The following is a 16681-nucleotide window of genomic DNA, read 5'->3' on the forward strand; positions in this document are numbered from 1 at the left end:
ACAGCTCACAACCCCAAACCATGAGCCTCGGCTAAACATAGAGAACCTCAAACCAGATGGCAACAACTGGAAAGTGGAGCTCCTCGCTTTCGGCTACGCAAGCAGGGGGAGGCGTGACCAACAAAACCACTACTGCCATGTTTTGGAGAGGTTTTTCTTTTCTTTTCTCCCTCCCACCTCTGGTCAATCATGCACAAGTCTGGTCACTGGGGGGTCATTACTTAATGCAGTAGAATTAAACTGAGACAAAAACAGAGACGACAGACAAAAACAACAGAGACACAATTGGCTCCTGAACGATGACATTAATGTGCCCACGTTCAGCGCAGGGAGGTGTAGAAATAACAGCTGGAGGTTGAATTTACCGTGTGGGGTTTGTTGCTCTGCCTCAGTGACGTTCAAACGAGTAAAAACCAAGTGAGGAGGATCGATGTGTGACAAAGTGCGAGTAAAGCAACCACAAAACCCCAACTGGTGAACAACATGAAATTTACCGGCCGTGTGTGTGTGTGTGTGTGTGTGTGTGTGTGTGTGTGTGTGTGTGTGTGTGTGTGTGTGTGTGAGGACAGCACAGGATGAAGGAAAGGGGGTGTGGGAGGGAGGGACGAGCAGATAGAGTGAGTAAGTTCATCCATCTAATTACACATGCAGCTTCATGGATTCTTCTACTACGGTGACCTGCTGATGTCAGCGGGCGGGATCAGCCTCCTTTAAAAGGCTTTTCAGGGCTTCACAGCCGAGCACAGAGAGTGGGGACAGACTCCAGCAGCGTCCAAAACAACCTGAGGACACTTACTAAGGACAAACGGAGGGAAGAGGTTTTCATTTGCCACTCTTCACTTTGGAAGAAGCCAGGAACTCTGACACAGGTAAGACAAGACGCATTGAGACATTCAAGTGTTTTGTGTGGACGCTCAGACAAAAACTGTGAGGGGACTGCAGTGTCTCTGCAGCCTCTGGTGTAAAACTATGTTACAAACCTGTCTCCTTTTCTGGACCTCACAAGGTTTGAGGACTTAAGACACTGTATGCAGGTCTAGTTTGTGCCTGGACTGGTTAAAGAAACTGCAGACAAGACGTCCAGTCAGACTGTCCACAGCGAGCTGAGGATGACTGGACCCAGTCAAACTGCAGGGACCTGTCAGTTCAGGTCTGTCCCGTTCAGACCTCTAGTGCAGAGTTTTCACTGTGACATTGAATTGAGCCTCGTAAAAGCCGCTCTGAGCTCAGGGGTCTGGGTTTGGAGGTTTCACATGATGGACTGACTCAATCTGGATTTAACAGCCGTTAATTTCCACACAGGGCAGCAAAGGTTTGAGGGCGACATCACGACTGAAACTCACTGACTGGGACGAAACATCTTGGTCTAGTTTCATGTGAGACATTTTTATTGATCTCTGTTGTGTTAGACTGAGCAGGATCAGCACTGTTGGCTCCAGCAGAGCTTTTTCAAACCGTGTTAAGAGAGAAGGTCAGATTTAGAAGCTGTGAGACAAACTCCATCGTCAAATGAAAACTCCAGAGACTCGCTGAAGTGAGAACACACTGCTCCCTGTGGTTTCACACCTTCGCTGAGGCCTGAACTGTTACGAAGCCTCAGCAGTAAATATCTCGTGTTTCCCTTTAAACGCTAATCAAATCATGAGCCTAAACGCACAAAGACAACTGCAAGTGACAACTGCTTAGCGAGTCCACACTGCTCCGACCCACTGTGTGTGTGTGTGTGTGTGTGTGTGTGTGTGTGTGTTTGCTGGCAGCGCAGCTTTAACCATAATCAGATATAATTGAGTGCAGAAACGTGACACATTCTGTTGGTGACATCTGCAGAAGTCACAGACTGGAGGCGCCGAGCTCCCTCCTCACACCACTGCTGCTTGTGTGCTGCTGCAGAACCCGAGACCCGGGTTCTCGGGTTCTGCAGCTTTTATTTCCTTAATACGCTTCTAGCTCAGTGACTCCTCATGACTTCAGATGACACATCACAGGCTTTTTCTGCACATGGCAGACGCCTTCACTGATTCTGAACTTGTTTCTTTTGGTTCTACTTTGGGTAGTACAGTGACCTCCCTATAGAAAGTATTTCTCTACTTGTAGCAGAAAAACGCCTCCAGATGACATCACTTGGAGGAACCTTCAGTTCAGATTATGTCATGTTGCTCACACTATGGAGTTTGTAATCATGGTCAACCTGCTTTTCCAGAGCTCCTCCAGATGACATCATCTGAACTCCTAATGATGAAAAACTCCTCCGGGTGATGTCATCTGGAGTTTTTCAGCAAGAAGCAGAGGAATATTTGGATACAGGGAAACACCGTAAACTAAAGCCATAGAAACCAAGCTGAAAATTGGTGAAGTCGTCCTTTAAGGACAAAGTTCTCATGGCAGTAAATGAGGGTGGGGGGGTGGGGGTCTAAAACCCTCAAAACCCAGTAAACAAATCTTTTACAAACTGCCTTTAAATGACTTTGAATCCATAACTCAGGGTTGAAAACACTAGTGCTGTGGTCGGGGGGCTGGGGTGGGTGGGTGGGTGGGGGGCAAAAAGCCTGTGAAAATATGTCTGCAGCTCCCAGCGTTGGGTAGAGCTCCAGAGAAATAGTATTTGTGGTTGCACAGCGGTGGTGGAGCATGTGTTCGTGTGGTGGGCGTGTGCTATTTAATGGGAACTGAGACTAAAACAAGAGGGAGGGGACAAACTGGGACTGGGTTTCTGTCTGTCCATCGCTGTCCAGAAAAATGCAGCACATTCCAGAATTCCTCCATTAAATTATGTCACTGCCAAGCGAAGCCGGGGGGGGGGGTTAGGTAAGCCAGAGGTTAGAATGAGAGGGAGGAAGGCCACCCCTGAGAGGAGAATGAGCAAAACGTCTAACGGTCTCTTCATCATCCCTCAATCATCATCATCCATCACTCGGTTGCCCTTGCCCCCACCCCCACCCCCACCCCCACCCCCACCCCCACCCCCACCCTCCATCCCTGCAATTTTCCATCGTTTCTCTGTTGGACCTTCATTCCTGCTATGTGATTTACTACAAGTCACAAGCTCCTGTGCAGAAAGAGTCGGGGGCTGCTGGTGTAAAATTCTTTCACGTTGTTAAGGGGAAAACGGCCACTTAAGTCTATGTCTTAAAAGCCCCTTAAACATGATATATTCCGTTGAAAGTGGAGTGAGCACACAACAAGGCCATTTCACAGAAAGGGAAACCAGATTTTTTTGTATTAATTATAGTTTAGTCTGTATATGTTCATGGACTTTTTAGTTCTCGTACTCTGCAGAAGCTCGACCCACTACTCACTGTGGATGTTAAAACCAGTTTAAAAATGGTATTTGTAATGATTTAAAAGCTCAAGTTTGGACAAAAACTAACAGTTATTACTAGTTGTTTGTCAAACTATTTCACATGTAAAGTGTCAAGTGACTGAAGCCCAAAGTATTTTCTGCCAATTACTGTACTTTCACAAAGTGAGTTAAGAGCAGCAGCAACTCGTTCACGTCCAACAGAAACTGTAGGTCCAGTCCCACACACAGACATGCAAGTCGTCTGCTTTGGACCAAACGTCCACAACGCTAACCCGCGACCTGACGGGGTTAACGTGCTTTCTGATGGTTGAGGGGGGGGCTTGCAAACAGTACAGGCCTGTGTGTGGAGAATTGTTTTCAAAAGCAGAGCAGCAGGGGAGGTGGTGGTGATGGGTGGGGGGGGGGGGGGGGGGCAAAGATTAAAAGCCGACGTTTGTTTTGTGTATGTTGCTCTCTGCCAAAACACAGCAATTTTCTATGAATGTGAAACAGCTTTCCTGGCTCGGCCCCCACATGCCGCATGCTGCCAGGAAAAGCCCTTTTTCTCTTGGACCTGTTTACATGCAGGTGAAGCATGAGAGGTTTCTCTGCAGCCCCATGTTGGGGGGTGGAGGTGGGGTGGGGTGGGGGGGCTCAGTGTCCTCATGACACTCCTCCTTTTGTTCCCCGCTGTAAGGAACTCCTCGGACTCTGTGTTCCTGAACCGACTCCAACCAGAGGAGCTCGTAAAGTGCCAGCAACTGGACGAACTGGGGGAAACTGCTCCCATGATTCTCTCTGGCACTGATCATCCACCTTCTCTGCTGAGCGATGACTGGGGAGGAACCTTGGTGGTGTTTACGCCCGTTAATGAATGAGAGGAGTCTGTTGGCAGCCTGCACGCTGAACAAAGACTGAGCTCATTGTGTGATTTGAAATCCTTTACGTAGGGCAAAGTCACACATCTATAAGCCGCCGTGGTCGAGCGTTGGTGACAACCAAGTAAATTCAAACCCCCCCCCCCCCCACAGAACAAAAGCAGCCATTGCACCTTGAGGGATTTTTCCAGCTGCTGTTGGAGTGCTGCCTTTTTGAATCCCCTTTGGGGGTGGGGGGGGGGGTCTTTGACCTTAGCTAAACATTCGCAAGCGCATGGTGGGCTAACGCCCTGCCTTTCATGCTGCTCTGTGAGTGTGGGTGGGGGGGGGGGCAGGTTAGAGAGTGCACTGATTAATGCTGCCCCAAAACAAACCCACCTGATGCTGATATTAGGAACAGAAGAAGCTGAGGGAGCTGAGAAGCTGAACAGTTTCTGTTGGCGATAACTGTGGGAGGGGGCTCATCTCTGGTCAACATATTCACAGCTGATGGTTGGTTCATCACTTTCTATCAGAGGGGGGAGTGGGCTAAGGAAAACCGTCCATTTACACACAACTCTGCTGCTGTTTGTTGCTCTCAGCTCATTGTTTCCTGTCCGGCCTCCGACGTCACTGTTTGACTTCACCCTCGGTGGTTTGGTTGCACCACCTGAGAATAGTGATCGTAGTGGAGCAGCTGCAAAGACACAGGAGCTGCTGGATGATTAAAGAAATATTTAAAAGTGATTATTCTCGGACGCAGCTGCTTTAATTTGTACAGTAGTTTATTATGTACAGTTATGTTGTGTCATTCACACTAATACCTGCTCAGGCATTTCCATCTGTCTTTGGACCTTAATGGGATTTTGTTCACCATAAAAAACATATATAACTTATTAGCTAAAACTCAGACTTCGAACAAACAGTCAGCTATTGTTGAACGTGCTCATGTTCCAGAAGTGGAATAAAAAAATCTTGTGAACAGTGAGGAACATTAATCACATGTCAGTCGATTTCTAAACATCAGTGTTCACGTGGTGCTGGGATATAACAAACACCAATCTCTGAACGGTTGATGCTGGTGATTTCCACACTCATTTGTTTGGGGGGGGTCCAGCCTGAGAGGTGAGTCCTGCAGACTGTACTGATCTGCGCTTCACTCCGAGATCTGGTCCTAATAGAAAGAGGCACAGCTGGAAAGCACAGCTAATATTTCAACAGGCGTCTGTCAGAGCAGAGCCTGGGAGGGGGGGGCCACTGCCCACAGTGTTTGTCTGACTTATTGTTGTTTGCTCTGTGGCGAGGGGGGGGGGGCAAGGCTTCCATACGTGGAGGTTAACTCGGGAAAGTCCTGCATCACTCTGAGCCACTGTGTTTTAGGGAGTTGTTTTCATCTTTTTTTGCAGGAAACTTGTGTCTTGTGTGACCAGGAGGTCTCACAAATCACACCACCGGTCTTGAACACAGCCCGTCTCACTCTCAGCCGTCCTCCACTGCCTGTTGGCTCAGAGTCTGGGCTGCCTCAGTTCTCTGAAGAGACATGTACTATCCCAATTTGTGAACCGTTTCCTGAGGCAGCTCACACCCCGTCTGGTTCTCAATGAATTTCTACCTTTTGTTACGGAGTCGGCTGATGTCTGTCCGCGTCCAGCTATGTCACCAGCACCAAAGACCCTTGTCCTGTTGCTGTGGCTCAGACGTCTCCGTCTCTAAAGCTTAACCCCAAATGTACGTTTTGTTCATATCCTGGGTTGTTTTTTGCCTTGAAACTATCGTTTCCTTGTTAATTCAGTTGTCTTTTCGTTTTTTTTCTGTACTTTTCACCTTGTTGATTCTTTCACTGAGCAGATCCTTCTGGAATCCGTTCTCTCGTGTTTTGCATGTTAAATAAAGTTATTTGGAGGAAAACGTCCCAGCATTATGTGTCATGGCCGATACAGTACCCACAGTAAAGCTAAATAAATATAAAGGGCGTCGTGTCCATTTGTTGTGGCTCTGGTTTTGTGAGGTCTTGGTCTTTCCTTGGTGCTCACTCGGTCGTCTCTGCGTCTATCAGTGGAATGGTATTTACAGTACTCCTGGCACTGACTGAGCCTGCAGACAGCACTGTTTGACTCAGTGTGTGCTGCTCCGGCGCCACCTTCCTGCCAACTCCTCTGGCTCCACTCACACAGTGAGGAGCCTCCACAGTCAGTGGGCAGAGACATGATGGAGGCCCTCCTCTCTGTTAATAAGTCCTCCCCTTCCCTTCGCCTCTGACCTGCTCAGGCTCTCAGGCAGCATGCAGCAAACGCTGCCATCAGAGCGACCTGTAGCAGCAGCAGCAGCAGCAGCAGCAGCCTCAGCTGGTCCCACCGCTGCCTGTCCTGCCTCCACTCTGACACTCACCTTTAGCCTGACCAACACCTGGAGCTGCCGCTGGACTTCTGTGACGGCAGGAGCTTTGAAACTGGGGGACTTGTATTAAAAACTGACAAGAAGACAAGCTCTTGGATCTTTTGGTGCCATCACCTGGACTGAGGAGGTGTGGGGCGGACGTGGAAAGTCAAATAATCAGAATACGATTTTCTGTGAGGGACAGACGCTGCCGTGGGAAAGTAAGTTCCCCATTAACTCTTCTCCTTTCCTCCTCCTCTCTCCTTTCTGTTGGTGGGTTTAATTCCAGCTTTGTTGTGGCTTAATTTGGAATCTGCTCTGAAACATACTGGGCTGGTTTCTGTGAAGTAAAGCAGAGTGAACGTTTCAACGACTGGGACTCGGAGCAAAGCTCCAAGCAGCCTTTTGGCAGCTTGTCGTGGGTTTGGTTTAGGTACTAACAGATGGACTCTTTAATGTGTGTGTTTCTTTCTTTGCAGGAACTTGTCTCCACGATGTTGTGCTCCAGAAGAGCCCTGCAGCAGTGGTGCTTCGCTCTTTTCCTGCTCTGCTCCCCGGTGCCACACTATGGACGGCCGATTGATGCCCTGAGCAGCAGAGTGTAAGTTATCTGTAGAGCTGTGTTAAAGCCAAATGACAAGCAGCGGAATGAACCTCCTGATCATCTTTTCTGTTTGGGATCCCTCTAAGCTTCTTTTCATTTATTTCCACTCTGCGTGGTGGGCGAGCACAGGCTGGAAAATGTGTTCATTTGTGAAACGTGCCAGCAGATGTTTAGTTAGCACCTCGCCCACCTGTGTGTTTACCTAAAGCAGAGACCGTCTCCGTGTGAAAAAGTCCCAGCGGCTCCGTCCTCGCCGCTGCTTCCCACAGGTTCAGAACAGCGCCCTCGCAGCTTTCTCTTCTGCTGCTATCCGTTCCTGAACAAAGACGGCGAGTCTTTGCAAAGCAGGCAAATGAATAATGCTGATGTTTGGCTCGGCCGCGCACCAAACCAAACCTGCTGCTCCTGCTGAGATGTTTGATGCCAAGCAGCATAAATGTTCCTTCAAGTTGTTAAGCCAGAATGCTAAACACACTCTGAGAGCTTTGGAAAGATCATATCGCTGAGACGCTTTTTGGATGTAATTGCTTTTTAATGAAGCGGTGGGAGGATGCTCTGAAAGCAGATTTTCTCCTCTGACTGAATCAAGTTCGGAGTCTCCGGGGAGAGAGATCACATCTGAAATGCATTTGGGTGGCGGCAGTTGCTGAAGGAACAGCGTGGAGACTTTAAAGTGATTCAGAGAGTGTGTTGTCCAGGTTTAACAGGCTCCAGCAGTTTCCACGATCCGGACAGGACACTTTCCCCCAGCGTGTGTGGGGCCTGTTCTCTTTATGTCAGGGCTTGTGTGATGTGCACTTCATAGGACTTCAGGACGGGGCGAACGCCACCTGGGGCGGAAAGGAAAACACGGGAGCGTTGAGAAGCGTGAGCTGCTGACCTCTGACCCTTTATTTGCTGCTCCTGGATTTTAAACCTGATTTAATGTTTGGTTTTTGCAGTGAGGGCCGTTCTGAGGTTCTGGCTCCTGGTCAGAATCCAGTGAACGTGTGCTGCCTGTCAGCAACACTTACTTAAAGGATTTATGAATTAATAATTGATTGTCAGCTTACTTTGTCCTCTTTGATTTCAACAGAGGAAGACAGGCTCACGGCCCATGTAGAGAAACTCATGGAGTTAAATAGCTTGGATTTAAATCAGGAGCTGTGTGTTATCAGAGCGAAAAAGGATTTGAATGAGACTTTGGATGGTTTTGTCTGTTGGTACAGTGATCAGAGCCTAGTTAGAGGTCCAGGTTCTAAGGTTCTGTATTAAGAAGCCTGCACAGTTAAAATCAGCGTCACAACCACTTTACTAGAGAAGCACCAGGATCAGACCCGACCAGTAACTAGGCCTCATGTGGTTGCCATTATGAACAAATGTCAGACGCCGCTGCCCCAGTTTAGCCCCACAGGAGGCCATATCTGAGGCTCCGCCGCCTCGAACGCTGAACCGACAAACGTCGTGAAGCTGGCAGCTCGGTGAAATTCCACAGCGCTGGTTTGTCTCCCACAGAGAGACGCAATTAGCATCAGGTGGGACTAGAGCCCCCTGTTGAAGCGCTCGGGACCCCTTTTCCTCCTCCTTTGCCCTCACTGCAGGGTTTGATGTCTGCTTTGTTAGAGGTAAAAACTCCACCGGATCCCTTTTCAAAGAGTCCTCAGACGTGGGCTTTACAGGAAATATCTCTATGCATATAAACAGAAGCTGCTCTCGGGGGGCTTCCTCTGAGCTTTGTTCAGGATCACTCAGCAGAAAAACACACTCTCACATTGGGGGAGCTGAATAATAAAGAGCTTCATCAGTTGAAATGTCTCTTCAGTACGGACGTTTTACAGCAAACGTTTAGTTTGAAAAATACTAGACGTTTGCTGTAAAACGTCGGTACATGAATACAGATCAGCTGCCGAAGCTGCTGGGCCTGCAGGTAAAACTGAGGGCGAGTCAATGTGCTCACACACCTGGTCAGTGATGGTCCAGTGTCGGTCTGGCATCGTGTCAGTTTTGGCTCGGTGTTGATGCTGCTGCTCTTCTGTGGCCCTCTGCTTTCCTTCTGCTGCTTTGACTGTCACATGTCCCCCCCCCATCAAAACCAGAGCAGACCGTTCTGTGGACCCCCCTCTGCTACGTGTTTCAGGCCTCAGGGTTCCGTCACCGTCCGGTGTTGTTAGTTCTATTCATATAGCACCCTCAAGTGGCCTGAGCACGCAGGGCTCCATAGCTCAGGGGTTAGAGCACTGGTCTTGTAAACCAGGGGTCGCGAGTTCAAATCTCGCTGGGGCCTGTGTGTGATTTCATTTTTCAAGAAAACGAGTCCTCAGTATAATAACAGACACTTTCAACATCACACAAATCGTGATCAAATACAACACTGAGCGTCTCAAGCTTTTCCCAGATTTCAGTAAAGTTTGGTGAGCTGTCTAAAAACAGGAGCGGCCGCCTGTTTTCTTTTTTCTTTGGAGTTGCATTGTTTGCCAATCTGATTGGGTGTGGTTGAAATGATAAACCATAAATGCTGGGAACAAACAAATGTGCCCCTCTCAGCTCTGGTTGTTGCTCCACAGTTTGGAGCCAGTTTCTTTTGAAACCACAGGTTTCACCCCTCAGGCCACGGACGTGTCAGTTAACATCTGTGTTTCACTTTGCTCACAATAATAATAATAATAATAATAATAATAATAATAATAATAATAATAATAATAATCCAACACAATCACAAAGGAAACTGGCATCTTCCTGTGAAAAGAGCAGGAGGGACAATTCATGACTGTAACTGTGCTGTAACACCTTTAACAACCCTGGAAACACATCCAGCTCCTGCGGTCCGATGGATCACGTCACGTCCGTGCCCGGATGGGGACTAACGTGCACGGCGTGCACGGCAGGCAAAGGATCTAAAAACAAATGAAGCTGACTGGGTGTGAGGAACGAGCCACAGCTGGTGGTTTGCTTGCTGGGCTGATGCTGCTCTCTGCTGGAGAACCACATTTTCACACCAACTGAAGCTACACGTGCATCAGTGCAGAGTAGAAACCATCTTTTCCTCTTTGCTTCTGTCTTCGTCTAATCTGAAAGATAGGAGGTTTTTATCTGACTGTTCACTAACAAATAATTCATCTGCCAGATGCTTTTATCCAAAGTATTTAACATGAGGTCACAACTTCTCAAAACTGTGATTGTTTTTCTTTATTCTCCAGAAAACGGTCTGTGACTCACGCTCAGCTGATGCACGACAAAGGCCGGACGCTGCAGGACTTCAAGCGCCGCATGTGGCTGCAGGAGCTTTTGGACGAAGTCCACACGGCAGAGATCCGTGACCTTCCGGTCCGGACCACAGGTGCAGGGGGGAGCAGCAGCGGCGCTGGCGTCGGGCTGCCGGGCCTCAGCCTGGGCATCAACCTGAGCACCACCGGCAGCACCCTGCACTCCAAACCTCCCGGAGCGACCAAAAACCTGCCCAGCAATTTCAGGCTGGAGGAGGAGGAGGGCACCAACCTGCCGCAGGAGACCAACAAGTCCCAGACGTACAAAGACAGCGTCCTCAGAGCACCCGGGAAGAAGAAGAAGAAAGGCAGGTCCGGGAAGAGGAGGGAGGGGGAGAAGAGGAAGAGAAGGGCGCGTTCATTGGGGGGGCGGCTGGAGGACGAACCCGGGAGCGGACTCCACCTGGAGTGGAGGTCTCTGCTGGGCCTGCAGAGGGCGCTGCTTTAAAACGCCGTCAGTCTCTGACGAAGGTCAGTCCAACTTTATTCCCAACCATTTCAAACACAACTGTGTGTGGGCAGTTATTGTTGTTAGGTTTTGCACAAACTCTGCAGGTCTTGAGCACAAAGGGGCACAAGTCCAAACACACACAACCTTTTAGAATTGTAGATCGTTTTTTGAAAATAAATTCATACTTCACGACTCCGGAGTGTTTCTAAGCTGCAGGTTGGCGACGTCCCTCTGTAATCACGACGTTTCTCTCACTTTGTCTTTCAGGAACCTACGGACAGTTGGACTGGACTCCTAAATACTCCTGTTACAGTTTTCTGTGATGGTGATTATTTGGAAAGAAATTGGAAAATATTTATTGTCTGTAAATATTCTAAATATAGCAGAATAGATAGCAGAATATGATAAAAAAAAAAACTTATTGATGCTCTGTGGGGGCAACAGATTTTAACCCTTGTGAATCTTTGCTTTTTTCTTTTTTGTTCCAATTATGTCAGATTTTTGCAGTAATTTATTTTTTGTCTGAATGGTGTATTTATTTTGGAAATGTATCGAGGTGCTGCTGACCTTCTATATTTTTGTACCATATTGCACTTTAGATATATAAATATAAATATATATACCATTAATTTTGTTCGTTGTTCTTGTGGTTGATTGAAATGAAGAAAAGATTTTGTGTTAGTTTCCTCGACTCTGTTCAGACTCCTCTGTTTCTTTGCTGCTGTTTTCTGGATATTCTCGACTCTCATTGAAGCTTTTTGTCCTTTCACCTTTGGCCTTCACTGTCTCCGATTCCACCACCACCTGCTCTGTGGCCCAGTACCAAAGTTCATATTTGTACATAAATACGGCTCGATATTGTTGTTTTTGGCACTTGCACTGAGGTAAACCCCTGTACTGAAGAGATTAAACATTTGACAGTAACTGCGCTCTGTCTCCTGTGTCCTTCATGTCACTTCTTGATGGTGTTCAGTAGTAAGCCTCATGAGAAGGCAGGTTTATGAAGTCTCCAGCTCTGTCCTGAGGTGTACCCCAGGGTTTTGTCCTGGGTCCTCATTAATCACAAGCTACAAACAACGTATGTCTCATTTAAAGCTTAACATTTCTTCTTTAACTCCAGAGACACTACTTTATCCATTACTTAGTGCCTTCTAAAGAAAAAATGAGATTCAAACTAGATTTGCAACAATTGAATGAACCGAGGAGAAACCAAACTGTTTTGATGATTAATTAAACCTTTAAGTTTTTTTTTAAGTTCAAAATTTTTCTAAAAATTTCTTTGGGCTTTGGATTATTAGCCTGACAACCCAAAGTATCCAAAGAAAAATCTAACAGCTCCTTTCCAGTGCCATAAATACACCAAGGTACAGCGGCGGTCAGACCAAAAACTAATCAAATCCAAAGTCCAACAAATGACATTGACGCAACCGATGACATGAATCCATGAACACGGTAAACTGATAAAAAACTTCCTAACTTGAAGCTCAAAGTCTTAATTGTTTGGAGGTGAACTTTTTTCTGCTACGTCTAATTTAAATAAACTAATACTTACAGCATATTTTTTAGCAAACATACCACAACTCACAAATGCACACGTTAGAGTCACTTTTGTCATCAGCAGAGTCTGTGCAACCCAGAGAAACTCTTTTCTGGTCCAGATGAGACAGGAGTCTTTTGGCCTCATTTTCAGGCTGGCTTTGATCAGAGGAAAAGTTGAAACTCTCCCAGAGCGAAAATAGAAGAACAGGAATAATCCCAGAGAGTCCTGCCCAAAACAAAAGCTGACCTACATGCAGAACTGGTCCCAGACTCTCCGAGCACTAAACCCATGTTGTGTCACAGATCCTTTTGCCAGCGGTAGATTCTGCTGAGGATTTCTCCATCAGAGTTTGTTCTCTGAGAGGACGACATTGAGTCTGGAGGAAGAAAGAAATTAGGCCATTACAGTGTCCAGTCTTTTCACTGTTACGGCCGAATCTGCTGTGGAGGAGGAGGAACCAGATGTGCAGGGACTGACAGACTCTTCTGACAGTTTGGAGGCTCCAGAGACAAATGAGTCATGGACATTCCCTGTGGGTCTGCGCAGCAGGCAAATCCATCATCCGTCAGATTTATGACGAGAGTGTGGCTGCATGCATCCAAATGGTAAACCAGTACTGGAAGGAGCACTTACATCCTGTACATTAGTACCAGTACTGCACTGGTGCAACAAATGTTTAGATAAATGTGTAAAAATCAATCTCTGCAGTTGTCTTCTTCAAGCAGCCTGCATAGTTTTGGAAGGGAGGGGTTTGAACCCCGAACTTTGCACTGGGCAGTGCAATCCACTGCATTTATATACCCTCTTAGAACCTGGCGTCCACGTGCGTGTACATCACATTTTGGGTTATATTTCCCTAGTAGTTAATTCTACTTAACTGAGACCTATTGGCCACCGATATGGACACTTACACAAATTAGAGCTTGGGTCTTAAGAGGATACTGTAGCTCTGATAAGTCATGATCAACAAATACGTAACTGAACGTTCAGTTGTAGTACTGACATGTGGCCAGCAGGTGTCAGATGCAGGAAAATAAGAGCGAGGAAGGACGGAAGAAAGAGGATGAGAAAACAGGAAAAAGGCTGGAACAAAAGTAAGGTAGAAAGATGAGAAGGAGAGGAAGGTAGAAAGGAAATGGAGAGATTAATGGCTGAGAAGATGGACAGAGAAGAGATGAAAGAAGGTCGATCAGATGATATGGTGCAATAAAAGATGCATACAAGTTCAAAGTTTTATATTGAATGAAGCAGAAAATTCCTTTATTTTGCTCGGCTGAGCCACTGATATAAAAATTAAAATTAATTTCATTCATTCTAATTAATAATTGTCCCTTTAGTGAGAAGCAAGTTTTAAAAAGGAAGAAATATTAAAGAGAAAAATATTTGTCCACTGATCATATATAATAACGGTGACACAGTTGACAAAGAAACATAAAAACTAATGTTATAATAGCGTTTAGTTTATCAGATTCTGTTTTTAAAAAATCTGCATCTGTCAGATTGAGGAGTAAATGTGAGTAAATATAAAATACTGAGTACATTAAAAGTATGTGACAGTTCTACTTGAGTAATTGTACTTATTTACTTTCCACCTGTGTAAGCTATTAAACGCACTGATACATTAAATGTTTTACTCTTGTTTGTATTAATTTTATGTACTTTTACATGGTGATTCTTGTATACTTTTACCATGATGTCCAATGCAGGACATGAAATGCTTCATTTTTATTGAGTTGTAGTTTGCTGGCGCTTTTAACCAAAGAAAGATTTTCAGTACCTCTGACTGTCAGTAGGTGGCGATGAAGCTCCGCCTGCTCGACTTAAAAGCGAAGAAGACAAATTTGCTCTGATTTTAACAGTAGAAGAAGACGCTTGCTCCTTGTGGTACCCATGCGAGAGGATCACCATGAGTCCTCCAGGAGGGAAGATAAACCGGCCAAAAACTGTAAGAAACACCGTTTTGTGTCTATAGTGTGAAGGTAAAGTTTGATGAGGGAAGATAATAAAGTTTCACGCTCATTTTCGTTGTTTTTTACAGTTAAACAATGTAAATTTGGAGAGTTAGCACCTAGCATCGCCCGCTAACACAGTTGCTCCATAACTATCGGTTGCGGGTAATTTAGATTTAAAATCCCAAACAATCGTTAAAAAACGCTGACCGTTTTTTACGAAGACGTCTAGTGAATCCACCAAAACTCCTTTTTATCATGTTGTTTTCATCCAGACGATTACAACAGGACCCTGAAACTAACAGCGGAACAACAGTTAAAGTTTTTATCCTGGACATTATAGTATTTTCCTGACCGTCTTGTAGAGAAGCCGGTTTTAATAACTCGTAATAACCATTGCCACGTTCAGAAGACGCTCACCAGATGATTGACTCACTAGTACATTTGACACAGCAGTGGTCATTTCTGCGAACGGAGCTTTTGCTCATGCTAACGTACCTAGCTACAGAAACAGTCAATGATGGAAAGCAAATGCGTTTTGTTTTTTACTTTTCCTTCACTAGATTAACACGTTAGTTACTTTGCAGATCCTGATTTGTTATTGTTGATGAAGAAGTGTTTCAATTGCTTTTATTTGTATATTTTTTCATCAGTTACTGAGGAATCACTTTCTTAGTGCAGTACTTGTACCTTTGGACTGAAAGTACACTTTGGAGCATAATGTATTTACTGCTTAAGCTAAAGAATACGAAGTGGTATTTCTCCGTCTCTGTAGGACTTGCATCTTTTAACACACAGTAACTTTACAGTTTTAACTGACAGTAATACCTCCTTGTTACAAAGATGAAGTACAAGTAACAAAACACAGAAGTACTTTATTAGGATTAAGAGTCCTGTGTTCAAACATTTACCCAAATAATAAGTGTTATCTTCTGATTGTCATCACTTTACTAATCCTGACTCACTGATGCTTCAGTTTCCCTGACCACCAAAAGAGAAGCTGTGAACCTGTACATAAGTCATATTATTCGTGTTTATGTTGTTGTTTACTTGCAGGAGTTGGGTAAGAGGCTTTTTAAGAGGCGGCGCGTTCTGGGTCGAGACAAGAGGAAGAGACATCAGATAGTTGGAGCTGTGGTCGACCAGGGTCTCATTACTGTCCATCACCTGAAGAAGAGGAAGTCAGTCATCAACATTTATAATGTTTCAGCACACACATTGATTGAATCAAACAATTCAAAATACTTCATTAACATCCTGCAAACTGTGCGTAACATTCCGCCTGTTTGTCCTGTTTCTGTCTTATCATTCTCCTTCAGGACGAGTCCGAGGGCGAACATCACTCTGTCTGGGAAGAAGAAACGGAAGCTCCTCAAACAGCTGCACCACATGCAACAGGAGAAGGCCGTTATGGAAGGTAAGCGATGACATGAAGCCGTCAGTCAGACCTCAGATAAGGATGCACAGATAGCAGCTTGGTTAAAGCTACAATATGAAAGAAAAGATTTAAAAAAAAAAAACATAATCCACATTTAGTTCTGAGGTTTCTGATGGTTTATGAAGGCTTTAATAAATCCAAAATATAAAAATTCCTCTGTCTTTCTCCTCAGTTGGGCTGGTAGCTCCACTGCCAAAGAAACAGGAATCATCCTCAGCTCGGAACCAGAATAAGAAGAAGAAGAAGAAGAAGAAAGCAGCTGGATCCCAGGAGGATGTAGAGATGGCAGATGCTGAATGAAGAAACGACAGAAATATCAGTTGTTTCTTTGACATATAGGGAAGTGTTCTGTGTCTCAGTTGAAAGGACAATTGGGACACAGTTAACCATGATTGGCGCTCTGAAATCTGATCAAGCGCTTTCTCTGTTTGTGCCCAGCGGGATAAAACTCTGTCTGTACCTGTTTGAGTCAGACAGGATGTGATGTTATTGATAAGATACTGGACGGAGACGATGTCGGATTATATGGTTTAAGTATGTTTATTCTTAATGTGTTATTATTAAAAGTCAGAAATCTGGTATAGATGCTCATAATCTAGGTGCCTTCTTGTTTACAATTTTGACAATACAAAAAATGTGTTAGTGATAATTTTAAAACAGTACAGATAATTAGTCAAATTGTATCAAATGCTGACGTTGCCATGTCAGAACTTTGACTTGATTGCTAAGTCAATAGAAGACAACTTTGACACTGTTTTGGGATTTTATTTCACGCCTGATTTTTCTGTAAGATGTGGGCTTGTTAAACTGTTCACAGCCTGTAACATTAAACCTCTTACTGTTGGTTTTACTGGTTTGATTTAAATTCAGATGGCATCACAATGGTACCTCGAGATGATTTGACTTAAAAGTACAGTGTGGAATTTAATCCAGGGACAATTCTG

At 45.3% G+C, this 16681-nt stretch overlaps 2 protein-coding genes and 1 non-coding gene across 4 annotated transcripts; all 3 read left to right on the plus strand.

The window, feature by feature from the left end:
* Nucleotides 1-717: 717 nt before the first annotated feature.
* Nucleotides 718-11739, plus strand: pthlha (parathyroid hormone-like hormone a). Of its 2 annotated transcripts, none has more exons than XM_067490997.1 (4): nt 718-869; nt 6993-7114; nt 10294-10830; nt 11078-11739. In XM_067490997.1, the coding sequence occupies exons 2-3, from the start codon at nt 7008-7010 to the stop codon at nt 10805-10807; spliced, it is 621 nt and encodes a 206-aa protein (XP_067347098.1). In that variant the 5' UTR covers nt 718-869; nt 6993-7007; the 3' UTR covers nt 10808-10830; nt 11078-11739. The 2 variants fall into 2 exon arrangements, with proteins under 2 accessions (XP_067347098.1, XP_067347097.1); XM_067490996.1 differs by lacking the exon at nt 718-869 and adding an exon at nt 6051-6734.
* trnat-ugu (transfer RNA threonine (anticodon UGU)) lies at nt 9308-9380 on the plus strand. The gene has a single exon. It is a non-coding gene; the product is annotated as a tRNA-Thr (tRNA).
* Nucleotides 11740-14161: 2422 nt separating the features above from the next.
* Nucleotides 14162-16581, plus strand: c21h11orf98 (chromosome 21 C11orf98 homolog). Its single transcript, XM_067490854.1, has 4 exons — nt 14162-14295; nt 15356-15480; nt 15619-15716; nt 15910-16581. The coding sequence occupies exons 1-4, from the start codon at nt 14257-14259 to the stop codon at nt 16035-16037; spliced, it is 390 nt and encodes a 129-aa protein (XP_067346955.1). The 5' UTR covers nt 14162-14256; the 3' UTR covers nt 16038-16581.
* The last annotated feature ends 100 nt before the right edge of the window (nt 16582-16681 follow it).

Source organism: Channa argus, chromosome 21, assembly GCF_033026475.1.
Source record: "Channa argus isolate prfri chromosome 21, Channa argus male v1.0, whole genome shotgun sequence".
Classification (NCBI taxonomy): Eukaryota; Metazoa; Chordata; class Actinopteri; order Anabantiformes; family Channidae; genus Channa; species Channa argus.

Coding starts and splice junctions, on each gene's coding strand:
- pthlha (XM_067490997.1), top strand. CDS start 7,008: ATGTTGTGCTCCAGAAGAGCCCTGCAGCAGTGGTGCTTCGCTCTTTTC. Junction 7,115..10,293: donor GATGCCCTGAGCAGCAGAGT/GTAAGTTATCTG, acceptor TTTATTCTCCAG/AAAACGGTCTGTGACTCACG.
- c21h11orf98 (XM_067490854.1), top strand. CDS start 14,257: ATGAGTCCTCCAGGAGGGAAGATAAACCGGCCAAAAACT. Junction 15,481..15,618: donor CATCACCTGAAGAAGAGGAA/GTCAGTCATCAA, acceptor ATTCTCCTTCAG/GACGAGTCCGAGGGCGAACA. Junction 15,717..15,909: donor GGAGAAGGCCGTTATGGAAG/GTAAGCGATGAC, acceptor CTTTCTCCTCAG/TTGGGCTGGTAGCTCCACTG.